Source organism: Vicia villosa, linkage group LG5, assembly GCF_029867415.1.
Source record: "Vicia villosa cultivar HV-30 ecotype Madison, WI linkage group LG5, Vvil1.0, whole genome shotgun sequence".
Lineage (NCBI taxonomy): Eukaryota > Viridiplantae > Streptophyta > Magnoliopsida > Fabales > Fabaceae > Vicia > Vicia villosa.
This window is the reverse complement of record NC_081184.1, coordinates 154,230,912-154,246,336: the sequence shown is the minus strand read 5'-3', so window position 1 is coordinate 154,246,336 and position 15,425 is coordinate 154,230,912. Positions and strand designations below refer to the sequence as shown.

Below are 15,425 nucleotides of genomic sequence, written 5' to 3'. Positions count from 1 at the left end.
GTAGATGTCATGTATGTTGATTTGTTTAATCATCTAGTATTGGTTCAAGCATGAGGTGTTGTAGCTCCTAGCGGATGAAGTTGTGCATTCGACTACGTCTAGTGATATTTTAGAGTGTCACATCTTGACATGATATCAAATGTTGAGGGAGAGTCATCTAGGCCAACTCATCAGAAGATATTAGAGGAGAAGAAGGCTAGGCAGCTCGTGTCGTTGATGTGTTATGTGCATGTCATTGTACAATGGATCTTATGCAAGTGGGTATATACAAATGAGACTTTACGAAAAGCACTTTTGAAAAGGCCTTTGTAGATGTCTTTTGTACACATACGACATTGTAATATAGGAGGCAACGAAGGAACATGGGGATCCGACATACGTAGTAGTATAGTATTTATACTATAGATTATAGATAGTATTGCGGTTTGTAATTTTCTATTTTGATTGTATTATGGATCATAATTGAATAATTTATATAAGATATTTTTATCTTATTAAATCAGTGTATGGTTTAATTTATAATATAGGAGGTATCGAAGGAACATGGGGATCCGACATACGCATTAATATATATAGGGTTAAATGACTTTTACCCCTGTCATATATGCGTGTTTTGATTTACCCCACTTAAAAAAATTTAAGGCATACCTTAACAAAAAAACGTTTCATCATTAAATTCCATTTTTTTGGCCAAACTTCTTAGAATCTTGTCTATGTGGACAAAAAAATGTGCTGACTGTGTATTTGTTGTACACGTGGTATTTTTATTTTTTTTTAATTTCCAAGTGGAAATTTGTATTTTCTTTAAAAAAAAAAAAAATTAATTTTTTTTTGTTAACTTGTATGTTACAATGGGATACTCCCACCAAGTGAGCTACATGTTTTAGGTTGAACAATATAGATACACCATATTAAAACTAAACAATATAATTAGTTACAAATTTGAACAATATAATTATTTTCAATTCTTAAATAGGTACAATATATACTATACATAGTTACATATAACTAGTTACAATATAATTATTTAAATAAATTTATAATAAAAAAATAATTTAATAACGTTAATATATATTTAAAAAAATAACGTTTATATTAATTGCACTTTATATAATTAAAAAAATATCGTTAATATATAAAATTAATATTAAATAAAAAAATTTATTAACTATAAGTATTACTTCATATTCAAATAACTTTATAAAATAAATAATTTATGAAGTAGCAGTAAACAAATTAGTATAGTAAACAAATAAATAATTTATGAAATAATGTATATGTAGAAAAAAGCAGTAAACAAATGAAATATTATAAAGTGAAATAATAGTATAAATACAATTCACATTAATAGAAAATATTTATGAAAAATTATATATAATTTTCATCTTAAATCAGTATATAGTTTAATTTATGAAATTTTTATTATAATAGTATGGTTAATGAAAATTTTATTATAATAGTATAGTTATACATGGTCTAAAACATTTGGAGACAATTTTGTCCCCACTAGTTTAAAATCCCAAAATCAAACATTTCATCTTTATAAAGTTAGTGCCTCCAAATCTTATATCCTTATATAAACAATTTACTTCTCCCTCCTAGCTGTTTTTTTGTTGGTTGTATTATGTTTTGTATATTCCACTTATTTTGATGGTTATATTTTGTTGGGACAAAAATATTTTAGATTATTCAGTTGTATTTATAGGTGTAGAGCTAAATGTATTTTTCAGTTTTCCACACTCGACCAAATACTTTAGTGAGGTATTACGTCAACCTCAGTATGTTTTAACAATGTTAAAAAAACAAAAGTTGACCAAAATAAATGTATATTCTCAGAAACATAACTTATGTTTATTTTAACAAGAGATTGAAAGTTTATTGAATATTCTCAGAAACTAAAATTAAGTTGCGTTATTTTTCAGGAAATCAAAATGAGACTTCATCAAAGAAAATGTGAAATTCAAATTCAACTAGCTTATCAGCTACCTTTTACAAACATAACCTTATTTTACTCGAGACTTCCTCAAATAATAAATACTACTTGATCGCTAAAAAAAGGGCCATTTGTACCAAAGAGAAAAAATAAAGCTCTATCAAGTAACTAAAAGAAATGCAGCACACATCATACATGTCAAGATAACAAATGCACTCCCTGCAAACAAATCTGTTCTACAAGATTCAGAGTTTTCTTTTATCAAAACAAAAACAATCTATATAATAACTTATTATAAACTGATAACATTTGTCATAAAGTCCAAGGATTCCATTGGCAACACATAACAAACACAAAGGAAATCATCATTCTTTTTTCTTTACTCTTCTGCGGCGCTGGCGGCACTAAGATCCACAGAGAGGTCGAGAACCTGTTCAAGTTCGTTCACCATGTTAAGAATTCCCAAAATCATGAAATTAACCAATTAATCACAACTATCACGAGAATATGATGAATATTTTGTAGATATCTGATGCACAACCGCAGGGTCAGACCAGTACATTCATGGGATTCCTATCAATCTCATTGCGGGGTTATTTAGAATCTTCGTTTTGTTGTGTATAAGGATATGAATGAATTAAAAAACAAAGATGCATACTATGATAGATTACAATCATCATAGTCTTGACTATTGGAGTAAATGACTACGGTAAAAGCAAGCACAGAAAACAATTGGCCACTAGAACAGAAAAAGTACCTTGCCGGTTATCAATGTATACATGTTGAGGACATCCACTACGGTTGATTCAAAGTGTGTGGTAGCATCATAACTCTGTTGAAAAAATTAAATATTACAGTTGACTTATTTATAGTATGCATAAGTATATATTATAATTGACTTACTGATAGAATGCATAAGTATATGTGTAAGATAAAGTAAACTCACTGTCGATATAAAGCAGTTGTCTAGAGTGGGTTCGTTGACTGGTTCAAATCTATCGTACATATCAAAAAATATCTCCTCAACGGGTCCTAGAAGGTCAATTCCAGGTTTAAGTTCAATAGCAGGCTGATCTGTCTCTGCCTCAGTTGATACAAATGCAATATATTTTCCCTTTGGGCAAACATTGTGAGAATACGAGCAACAGAATAGGTACCTGCCCAGGAAAACAAAATCAAACAATCAGTGAAACAGGAAAAATATGATCTACCATCTTTTAGATATCAATGCTCAAAATATTATTAATAAAAAAATTTCATGTACAGGGGTCACTAAATAGTAAAACAAAACTCCCTCATGTCTCCTATATATAAGCCAAAAAAGAAAAAACCCTCACACCCTTTAAGAAAAGTAGTTTGCTTAATTTAGAGGAATGAAAAAAGTAATTGTATTTTTTCAAATACCAACATGGGAACTCGTTCCATGGATATTAAAATATTTATTGAAAAATAAAATTCAAATTAATTAAATGGTATTTTAGGAATGATAGAATTAAATACGTAAAATAGAATTAGTTAAGATTTGTTTACATTTGAGACCATAAAACGTGACTTTTTTGTTGCTTATATTCAAGACCTGAGGGAGTCTCTCAGTTATAGGTCAGACACAAAGTTTTCAGAAATATGGACATTAGCATCCCTAAGAAACCCCAAGTCATTGGAAGAACTTACAATTGAATGATAAACAAGTCTTATTTTGATAGTCTAAATAGCAGGATATATCTTGTCGATCTACTGCATATCTACTGCAATAGATTCTATGAATCTAACCCAATATATATTTTCTGTTATACTAGTTGATAACTTACATGTCTGACTTTCGACCCAATTGCTTCTGTGGGAGAATAACTTGCACCGATTGGGAGTCATTGGTGCTGGGGATCGGATGGCTCATGATGGCTATTGCCCTTGCAACCTTACCAACCTTCCTCACCTGTTGAAATGGTTGAAATTTTGATTAAGACAATGGGGCAATCCTCCATCAAGAGTCATTTCAGAGATTAAAATCAGTTCAACATTTGGCACTAATTTCATTTTTTTCTAACTTTAGTCAGGACAAACTTCCTTCAAGAAGAAAGTCCACAGTAGATTATTAGCATAGAGATTTTAGGAGCAAAGAAATTTTCAGTCTCACTATAACCTGAACTGGCAGCATGTAGTCAAGAATAGGAATTGATTCTATTACCTTGCCGGGCAAATATGATGGATCACAAACAACTTTTTTGCATTTGGCAGTTTCCCCTTCAGATGTGACACCAGTAACCTTTCCTTCAGCATCAAATTCTACCTGGAATTCAAACAAAATAATAAGCAATTTCTAAGGAAAGAATGTATACTGACAGATTGTTCAAATGCAGATCAAAATAACAATTAAAAAGAAAGGGTAGGATATTCCATTTGAAAGCAATTGACAAAATAAATGACACGTTCAACGAGTATAAGAGGCCGTGTATATTGGGACAGGATTCATTTAACAGCGCTGTAAATCAAAACCAAATAACCGAATTAATCATTTTTCCCATATAACCTAGTACAATGCGCATGAATTTTCACATGATTCAATATTGTTTCCCACTCAATAAAAGTGTCTTCCAACAAACATTAACTAATTCAAAGAAACTACAATATCAACAAATTTTATTAGATATATATTTTGGATGATTTCATTCAAGATCTAGATAATAACTAAGCAAATGGATCAATCCAAAAAAGTTTCTAGAGAAAGTTGTAACTGTCAAGTGAGCCAAGTCACACATTAGTGTGAATTATATGAAAACATAAGAGAGTGTGTGTATATATCCATATCAGTGTATAATTGTATGTCTACCTTGCATTCAGGTTTATTCAACATATAGGTACCACCATAAACAGCACTAAGCCTTGCAAATGCCTGAACCAACAAAAGATAAAGAATTAAAAACCAAGAGCAAAACAAGTCCAACACACTACATCCTCAACAGGAGAGAGCAGACAGGTAAATATAGATGTAGGCAGGGATACCTGGGGAAGCTCTCCTAAACCATACAAAGGGTATATGTAGGGTGATCCCCCTTGAAATCGCGCAAGAGACTCTGCATATAACTACGAGTAGGAAATATAAGCCCATGAACAAGGACACAAATAACGATCCAAGCGGAATAGATGAAACTTCCAATTAAGAATCCATAACTCAGAAAGAATAACAAGTTCATAATAATCAAGCATACTCACTTTCATTCTCTTCACAGTGTCCAGAGCTGGCTCACTCAAGTAGCGATCATCTCTATGAAGCGCCAAAGCATGACCAATGAAATCCACGGTGTTATCATCAAGGCCAAATTTTCTGCCATGGGTAAACAAGAACGGCAAAAGGATCTTAAAATATTTTCCTGACCAACCATAAAATGTTATACTTTCCTTCTTAGTATAGGAATATAGGGATGAGGAGAACTATATCATGACATGCAAAATGAATTTGACACGCAATTACATATTTACATAAATATAAATGCCAACTTAAGGTAAATCGCCACATACTTTTAGAATTTGAATTCAAGAATGTGCATAATCTGTATATAAAACTGATAGAAGACATGTCCATACACTTACATTTCACTATCGACTCGGACTAAAAAATTAAAGATGATACCATATTAAGTCAAAAGACATGGCAGTTAGTTCCAAACCAATTTCCAACTGATTACGCAGAGTATTAAAAGCAATAGAAAGGGCACATATACATACGCAATCAGATCCTTAGTAGTAACTCTTGTCAAGTCCAACCCTTCATGAGTTTTAGGATCACTCTCATTATAATCTTGAACATAAATGAAAAACTTGCGTGCACGTCGTTTTTCAAATATCCCCATAAGCGGGGACTTCAAGGCCTCCATGTCATTCGAAGGTACCTTGTGAACCTATAAAAGAGAAATTTCCCAGCAGAAAGCAATCAATGCATCATCATATATCCAACGCAATCAATGTGAAAAGAAGAAACAAAACACAAACATACCTTGGCTTTGTTAAAGACAAAACTTCCATCCACAGCTTTAAAATAGAGATACTTGGTAACATCAGTATGAATGAGAACCCTCACTAACATGCCATTAGCCATAATGAACTAGCCATCCAAAAATAATTTCAGAATATTGACAATCATATCATAAAACAAGTAAACGGAAAACAAATATATCACACGAACCAGTAATGGACCTAAAGAATTAAAAACAAGAAAACGGAAAATGAATAACCAACCTTGGGATTCATATCAATGTTATAGTCTTTGCTAGAACCCAAGTGTGGAGGAGGCTTATCATCTCCTCTGAATTTCTTCCAAAGCTGAATCATCAAAAATCAAAAATATAAATCAAATCATCATTCATTTCAGAGTTAACAAATTCGGATAAGATTTATATCAAAAAGAACCTGAATAAGATTGAGCGAGGTGGATTCTCCTCCGTAGTAGTCATTTCTATCCATATGAAGAACCTAAACACGAACGAATCAAACAAAATTCATCGATCGATTGGATCTATCACTGAATCGATAACAGAAAACGGAACGGTGTGTGAAGTGTTGTTACCTTGAGGCCGTCGACGGAGAGAAGACCACTGAGAATGCATTCCTTGAGACCGGTTCCCAAAACGATGACGTCGTACTCTTCATCCATTTTCTTGGATCTCGGATCGGAACGAAAAGGGGGTTTAGGGTTTCGTGAGTTTGGTTGAAATCGAAATCAGAAAAGGACGGGAGAAGAAAGATGGATCTTGATTTGATTGTCAAAGAGTGTAACGCAAACACTTTGTCTTCAGAGATTGCTTCTATTCGGTGGTGGTGATGGGTGATGCAATTTAACGACACTTGTGGAACCTTTCTTTATTTTATTTTTTTTCTGCTTTTTTTATTTTCTTTTTTCTATTTTCTCTTTCTTTTTTATGGTATTTTTTTAAGGCATCTTTTAAATATGAGCCATGATGAAATATGATTATTATGTGAATATATTTCTATTTTATTCTAACTTTTATTATGACACAGGTTAAAAAATCAAAAGGTAATAAAAATTGGTGTTGAAAAAAAATAAGAGAAACTCTAACACTCTTTTGGGTCTCTTTTACAACATGCGCGTTGTCAAAAATATCTCCTGTTTTCGTAGATGTAACTTCGGAAGTACTTTTTTTGTTTTAAAGCTCATGTGTTCCATTGGTGTATCTACGAAAGACTTTCAGCGATGCAACTACGAAAGCATTTGATGTTATATTCACGTCAGACTATTCTCCTTCCTTAGTCTTTTTAACAACTTATTCGACCGAGATATTGTTGTGGAAATTCCATCCATTCATCTACCAAGAGTTGATCATGGTGAAGATGTTTGTTTATGGAGAGAAACACATAATGGAGCCTTTTATGTATCTAGTGCATATGGGAAACTAATTGTTAGGCATAAGTGAATTTGTCCAAACTTGGAAACACATTTAGAGTATGAGAATTCTTAAGAGGATAGAGGCTTTTGTTTGGATGATTAATCACAACAGATTGCTGACAATTGAGTACCTGCACAAACTTTTTTTGTGATCCTTGGTGCTTATACTGTGAGGATGCAACTGAGATTATCATTCACGTGTTAAGAGATTGTTATATGATTATTGAAGGTTGAGAAAAACACAAGAAAGGGGAGTTTGAATTGGATTTTCAAAAGCTTTTTTTTATAGATAAACTATTCACCAAATCAAATGAGATAGACAAGATGAGAAAGAGAGAACGACACTTTCTGTTTTTACAAGTTCACCTTAAAAAAGATTAATCTTGTCCACCCGCCAAGGTGATTTCGCCTTAGAAATAACTTAATCCACTAATCTTGAAAGATTACAAACAACCTCTAAAAGTCTAGAAAGACACCTTAGCCCTCTCAAGTATTCAGACTAACAACCTAGTCACTTAAGGAAAACAAATCTCAACATATTTACAATGAAAAGTATTTACAAAAATGCTTCTAAATAAGCATAATGAAACAAAATTGAAGAACAAATGTTAACACAAATAATGAGCAACAACTCTTGTGTTATAGGGATTCTCTTAGAAATAGATTTCTCACAATGGAGTGTTTAGAATAATATAATCTCTCTGATTTCTTTCTCTTGCTTTTCTTTCACGTTGAAGTTTAGTATGCAGTAATTGAATAATAGTTGAACAGCAGCTTCGCAACTTCACAACGTTTCTTCTTCATTTTTCTTCAAAGGTGAGTGCCTCTAAATATAGTCCCAAAAAGTAGACCGTTGAGAAGGACAAGACATCATTTCCTTGCTAGCTGACATAACGGATCAAACGTGATCGTGGGAGGCAAAGAGCACAAAAAAAATTGGGGTTGTACATACGTCCTTGCAATAGTGGATAAGGTGATGTACTATTGTACCATTATGCTTCTAGCGTAAGTTTCTGATCTTACCTTTTAAAAATATACTGATCTAAAGTAGTGAAAGCATATAAGAGATCAAGTAACGTGAATATCCCAAGAGTATTTGAGTCTTCACAGTCATAACGTTGTCTTTTGAGTTGAACGCAACAGCTTATCTGAATGACATATATTGATTTCTGAGCTGGAAGCAAAAGCTTATATGAGCTTTGAAATATTGACTTCTGATTTGGAATAGTAGCTTATCTTAGAAATACTTGATAATCTTTTTCTAACGAACATTCAAAATTCTTCATAATTGCTGATGTTACTTCAAAAATGAATGAATAGTTCTTCTGAGATGTGTCAGTGCTGATTTTGATGATCTTTTAGATAGCAATCCATAAATAATCAAAATAATTAATTTGCACACTCAAGAAACTATTAGAGTATAAAATTGTTACATGTAAAATATATGTATTGTTATCATCAAAACTAAAGATTGAATGCAGAATCAAATATTGTTCTAACAGCAATGGTTGTGTGGTTGCAATTGATCTGAGAGTACCACATTTCTGATTTCTTTGATGTTAATTTACAAGTTTGGATCTCTAGGAATCTAACTAACAGGGATAAATCCGATGGCTTCATGAATTGGGGAGAAGTGTGGGCAACAACATGTCATACTTTGTTGTATTGGATGAATAAGATGAAGCATGATGAAACATATGTTATGCCTAGTAATTTAATTCACTTTATTATAAACAGGGTGCAAGAATACTCTGCTAGTGCGCCTTTCCAACAAGACATAATCGTGAACTTGCAGGTTGTGAAGAATATCAGATGGATTCCGCCAACAGATGGCTAGATTGGATTAAATATGGATGGGGCGGTGATTAAGCATTATAAGGTAGTCTGTGGAGGGTTTCTTTGTGATCACAAGGGGAGTTGGTTTGGAGGTTTATCGAAATACATCAGTATATGCAATATATAAGTGGCAGAAGTATGGAGGTTTTGGAGAGTATCAAGTTGGCAGTGAACAAAGGATACAATAGAATTGAGCTATAGTCAAAAATATTGTTGAGAGTCTCAATGGTAAGAAGAATTACATTGGACCAGTAAAGGGACTTTAAGTCAGATTAACCAGGTGCTTTCGGATAATCTGCAAAGTTTGCACTCAAACGCTCAAGTCAATAAGAGGGTGAAAATGTGATGTGCGAGTAAGAATAATTTTGAATACCTGGTAAATGACATGCTTTGTCACTAAAATAGGAAAAACGCTTGAAAACTAAAAGCGTGGAGTAAGAAGTGAATCGCGGTTAGTCGTCTGACGGATTTGGACCGTTGATAAGACTTTTGTGGAAGGAGTAGCCTATCTCAAGGGAGAAAAAGTGCACATGTTCGGATCATTTAATTATTTTCTTTATGTCATTGAAACTGTGTGTCTTAAGTCTTACAAACTGCACAATAATTGTAATTGGAATAAAAATAAGAGTTTAATATATTTTGTATCTTTAGAAAAGCATTAAATTCTGCTTTGTGTTCCTATAATTCTTTTAAGTTCTTTTAAATAACTTTAGTGTTTTTTAATTATTTTTTAGATAAGCATATATGCTTTGCTTTAGATCAGGATCAAGTTTGTGTCTCACCTTTGCATTGAAGATTACTATGATACTCTATACATATTCATCCTTTAAATGAACTCTTTATTTTGAATTGGCAGCAAGTAAGTTGTGTTCGCAAATAAAAATAAAGGACAACAAAATACCTTGCTTCGAATTGGGAACAAGTTTATGTGCCTTCGGCGTTTGATCAAGGATTATTATTTATGGCATTGAAGATTATAATATTTTCATTAAAGATTAATGAATATTTTATTTTAAATAGAGAGCTATGATGTTATTTATATTAGAGTGATTTATAATTATAAAGTTTAAGAATAATATTACCCGAATTTTCAAAAATCTATTTTATTATTTTTTTAGTTCTAAAGAATTTATCAACAAAGTATATATTAGAAGTAATACATTTCGATAAGATGAGATTTGCCTGTCCGATACAAATAATGAATAAAATTGATGAAAAGAAAAAAAAATCTAATTTTTTTTTCCATGTTTCACAAAAAAAACCAAGTTGAAGAACTTAAAAATAATATTTATTAATTAAGAGACCAACATAAAATTATAAATTAAGTTAATGGATCTCGAAATTAATTAAACCTTTAATTTTTGTTTGTCATATTGTCTCCCACTTTTTCTTCTTGTATTTCATTTGTTTTCAATGACTTTTTTATATTAAATTTTAAAAAATCATTAAAATATAAAATTATTTTGATAATTTTTATTATAAAAATCATTTTAAAGATATATCTTTTTGAAAATTCATTAAATTTTTATTTTCAATAACAATTCTCAAAAGAAAATAATTCTTATCTTAATTGAATCATGTCACATGCATTTTGATTTATAATGAAGATTCTTATAATGGAGCACATGCATTGCACTTCATGTTTCACATATTTTTTATCTTGTCTTTGTTTCATGCATTTTTTCTTTTTTATTTTGTCTTTGTTTCATGCATTTTTTCTTTTTTATTTTGTCTTTGTTTCATGCATAATTTTTTTATTTATATTTTATGCATACTCTTGGCTTATGCATGAAGATGAAGTTGTGAGTATAAATAATAGAAGAGTTTTATGGTAATAAAAGCAAGTCTTCACTCTAAAACATGTTTGCACGTCAAAATAGTTTAATTTTTATTATTTTAGTTTAATTTTTATTATTTCTTATTTGATTTTTTTTAATTTATAAAAACATTTAAACCATACAAGAATAAATCCAAACAATTCTACACACAACTAAATAAGTATTTTATTTCATAGTTAGTTCATTGTTGTATGATATCTCAACTTATACTTAATCTAATAATATACATGACATGTTTTTGTTAAAATAAATATTAAAGTAGACTTAAAATGAAAACTTATAACACGAAGTTGATTTAAATAATTTCTTATAAAAACCAATATTAGATCATTTATCCGTCTTCTATAAGTATCGACAAATTAAAATTCCAAAAAATTATTAAATTATTAAATTATTTTTAATAACTTTTCATAAAAGTTTCCAATAAAAGAATTGCAAATAAAATATTCTAATAATCTTTTTTCCCCTACAATTTACAAATCATGTCTAATGCATTTTATTTTTAACTTTAGATTTTTTTAGTGAGACATTTTTATTTTATTTTATTTTTGTCCATGCCTCATGCATAAATTACTTTTTTTTTGTCATTCATATTTTAAGCATAATATTGGCTCATGTATGAAGATAAAATTACGCGAATAAGTACAAGGAGAGTATAAATAATTTTTCACTTTAAAACTTTTCATATTGAAATAGTTTAACTATTTTTATAAAAAAATATTAAAAAATATTTAGTTAAAATTTCAAAGAAACATTTAAACCATAATAAACAAATTAAACGATTTTACATAAATAGAACTAATAAAATATTTTATTTATTCGATTAAATCAATTTAATTAGTAACTGTTTAGAGACATCACATTCATTTTATGGGTTTTGATTAAGATTTTTCATAACTTTTGATTTGATTCTTTTTCCATTGATTAAAGCCAAGCCTAACAAATAGATTTCAAATGGATAATTTTTGTTGCTGTATTATTTTTATTAAGGGTAGTTTTTATAGATTTTTTATATTTTAGCTAGTTTTAATTGTCAAAATAAATTTCATGTTTGTTTGTTTTTTTTTTTAAATTATAACATCATTTTGTGCAAAAACAAAAAAAAAAAACATAGTAATGTCATGTTTATGATCTTTAATATTTTTTATTTATTTTTATCAATAAATTTGTATTATTATAACGTTTATTTTTATTAGTGACTTTTGATGGTTTGTTAAGATTAAAGATTAATATAGATAAATGACTGGTTTGTTAAGATTTTTTTCTTGGTTGAATCATATCTATAAACATTACTTAAAAATGAAATTTATTGAGAATAGTGAAAACATAAGATTAGAAATGAAAATTACAAAAATTGCCACTCTATCTTACTTATCATTGATGATAAACATTACACATGAGTTCAAATGTTATTTAAGCTTAAAACTACATAATTTAGTTTTGAAGACTTAATGAATTATGTAATCACTTGAATCTTATATTTTTATTCCTATATCAATTGTATATCAATGTGTACGTATAATTTATTTATTATAATAATAGCAAATTATAATAGTTACAAAAACACCTACGTGGTTCATTGCTCTCCACTAAGCCACTCCTATTTTTTAATTATAATTTGCAATGCTTATGTATATGATGGATATTAACAGCAAATATATATTGTAAAGTTAAAATTTGCTTAAAATTCTAAATATAATAAAATAATAATTAAAATATTTTGGATTGAAAAAAATTGTGTTGAATTTTTTTTTACATGAAACTTTTAAAATATTTAAACATATTTTAAAAATATTTATAATAGCAGCAAATTATTTATTATAATAATAACAAATTATAATATTTATTGTTATTGGATAGCAACAAATATTTATTTATTATAAAAATTTAAATATAAAAATTTTGAATCTTAAAGAATTTATTTTAATAAACTATTTTATATTTTAATGATTAAATAATTTTTTTTTAACTATTTAATATTTCAACTAAATAATCCAATAAATTAAATATTTAAAATATTAATAGTTAAGATATGAATAGTTAAAATATTAAATAGTTAAATTACTAATTCAATAGTTGAAAAATATGTAATAACTATAATAAATAAATTTTTAATAAAATATTTAACATTTTAATGATTAAATAATTGAATTATTTTAACTATGAGATTATTTGTTATGTAAAAAGTTTTACACGATCAGTGAATCATTACAATTCATAATTATTACTTTAGATATATTTAAAATAAAAGAAATATAATCTAAGATCGGATTGTTACCATTCACTGACAGTGTAAAATTTATTTACATTGTCAGTGTATTCCAATTAAATTTATTTAATATTTAATTATTTTGTAATTTAATAAATTAATAGTTAAAATTAATTTATTTAATCATTTACTCCCTCCGTCTCATAATAAGTGTCCCATTTGAGCAATGCGCGGTTTTTAAGAAAATGATTGGATGTGTTGATTTTAGTAAAAAAGTTAATGTCATTTACTAGAATACCCCTATTAATAGAAGTTGAATAACGTGAAAGTTAATAAATAGGGGTATAATAGTGGAAAAATAATAATGATTGATGCAATGGAATTGTAAATGGACAATTAATTTGAGACAAAGAAAAACTGCAAATGGGACACTTATTATGAGACGGAGGGAGTAATTAATAGTTAACTTTTAATGATTATATTATTTCAACTATTTAATATTTAATTTTTAATAAACTAATTCATTCTTAATAGTTAAAATATTAAATAATTTATTAAAAGGTTAATACATATTTTCACCTCTGCCATATGGGGTCGGTTTCAAAAATCTCCCTGCCAATAAAAAAGTTGCAATAATTACCTTAACAAATTTCAAATGTTTCATTTCTGACCTTTATCATGCCACATCATCAAAAAGTCTGATGTGAGAGTGTTTTTTTTAACTTTTTAATTAATTGATTTTCGATCTCATATATTCACCCAACACAATGACCTTAATACTCTTAATTGATTTTTCAAACCATATGACAGAGGTGAAAAAAGGTATTAATCCTTTATTAAATACTGAAAATTTATATTATTGTTGTAATATTATAAACAAATTGAAAATTTGCCCAAGTGGATAGAGAGAATTTTGTGACACCAATGTACTACACAGGAAAGCATAATTATTCTCATCACATCATTCATCTTGCAACAACACGAAAACTCTAAGGGTGCGTTTGATTTGCTAAAAAACGAGGTACTGGACAGGACAACTTTTTTTGTACTCTGTTTGATGCAGAAACTAATCGTGGCACTGGACAAAAAATATAGCAAGGTACTGGACAAAATCATAATTTCTTGTCTCCCACTAAACCATGGGACAACTTTTTCTCCCAAACACTAATTATCAAAAAAGTATCAAAACATTATTTTTTTTTACTCTCTATATTATTATTTAATATTTTAATTCATAAATATAATATTAATATTTTATATATAAAAAAATGTTATAATAAAAATTATACTGTTTTTATTCGGTTCATTGACATATCAAATAAAGTAGAGAAAAAATCTCAATTTATTATTTTTCTTCTCTTCTCATTATTTAATATTTTGATTCAAAAATATTGTATAAAAAATTATATTATTTTGTCTGCTGCATAAACATATTAAACAAAATAGAGTAGAAAAACTATTTCTTCATCTTTTCTTTCTTATTATTTAATATTTTGATTCATAAATATTATACTTACATATCAATAAATAATATTATATTAGAAATTATATTATTTTGTTTGGTGCATAAACATATCAAGCAAAATCGAGAAAACAGTTGTCCAGTCCAGTAACCATCAAACACAGTACAATACAAAAAGTTGTCTTGTACTGTTATGTACTGTCTAGTACTGTTCTGTCCAGTACTTCATGTTTTGCAAATCAAACGCACCCTAATTTCTTAATAACCAATGTTGTCTTTTAGCCATATATATACTTACAGTTATTAGTTATGACCAGCTTTAATTCTAATACAGTTCGTAGTTGATTCTTAACAACTTGAGTAATAAATAAGTCAAAGATCATTAAATCAACCTCACGATATGTTTGGATGAAATAATTAAAAAAAATTTAAAGAGTTTAGAATTCTAAGTAATTCAAATACTCAATTGAATTTTTTTTTTTTAATTTTTTTGAATAAAATATTAAAAAATTATTCATTATTAAATTTTGAGGGTCATTTTTATAAAATTTAAAAGTTTTAAATTAAATTTAAATTTTGAAAATATAAGGATCAAATTTGTACATTTTGAAATTTTAAAGGATTGATTTGTAAAATTGAAAAATTATTAAAAACTAATTTGTAACTTTTGAATAATGTGTAAAATATAATTGGTATAATATGTAAAAATATTAAATTTGTATATAATGATTTTTTTATTCATAAATTTA

General features: G+C 28.3%; 1 protein-coding gene across 1 annotated transcript; it reads right to left on the bottom strand.

The window, feature by feature from the left end:
• Positions 1-2,125: 2,125 nt before the first annotated feature.
• On the bottom strand, positions 2,126-6,773 carry LOC131603314 (guanosine nucleotide diphosphate dissociation inhibitor 1). Its single transcript, XM_058875611.1, has 13 exons — positions 6,495-6,773; positions 6,338-6,400; positions 6,167-6,250; positions 5,925-6,032; positions 5,657-5,829; positions 5,144-5,255; positions 4,934-5,014; positions 4,761-4,823; positions 4,119-4,220; positions 3,742-3,866; positions 2,880-3,090; positions 2,691-2,765; positions 2,126-2,363 (listed from the first exon to the last, which is right to left on the bottom strand). The coding sequence occupies exons 1-13, from the start codon at positions 6,579-6,581 to the stop codon at positions 2,313-2,315; spliced, it is 1,335 nt and encodes a 444-aa protein (XP_058731594.1). The 5' UTR covers positions 6,582-6,773; the 3' UTR covers positions 2,126-2,312.
• Positions 6,774-15,425: the final 8,652 nt, after the last annotated feature.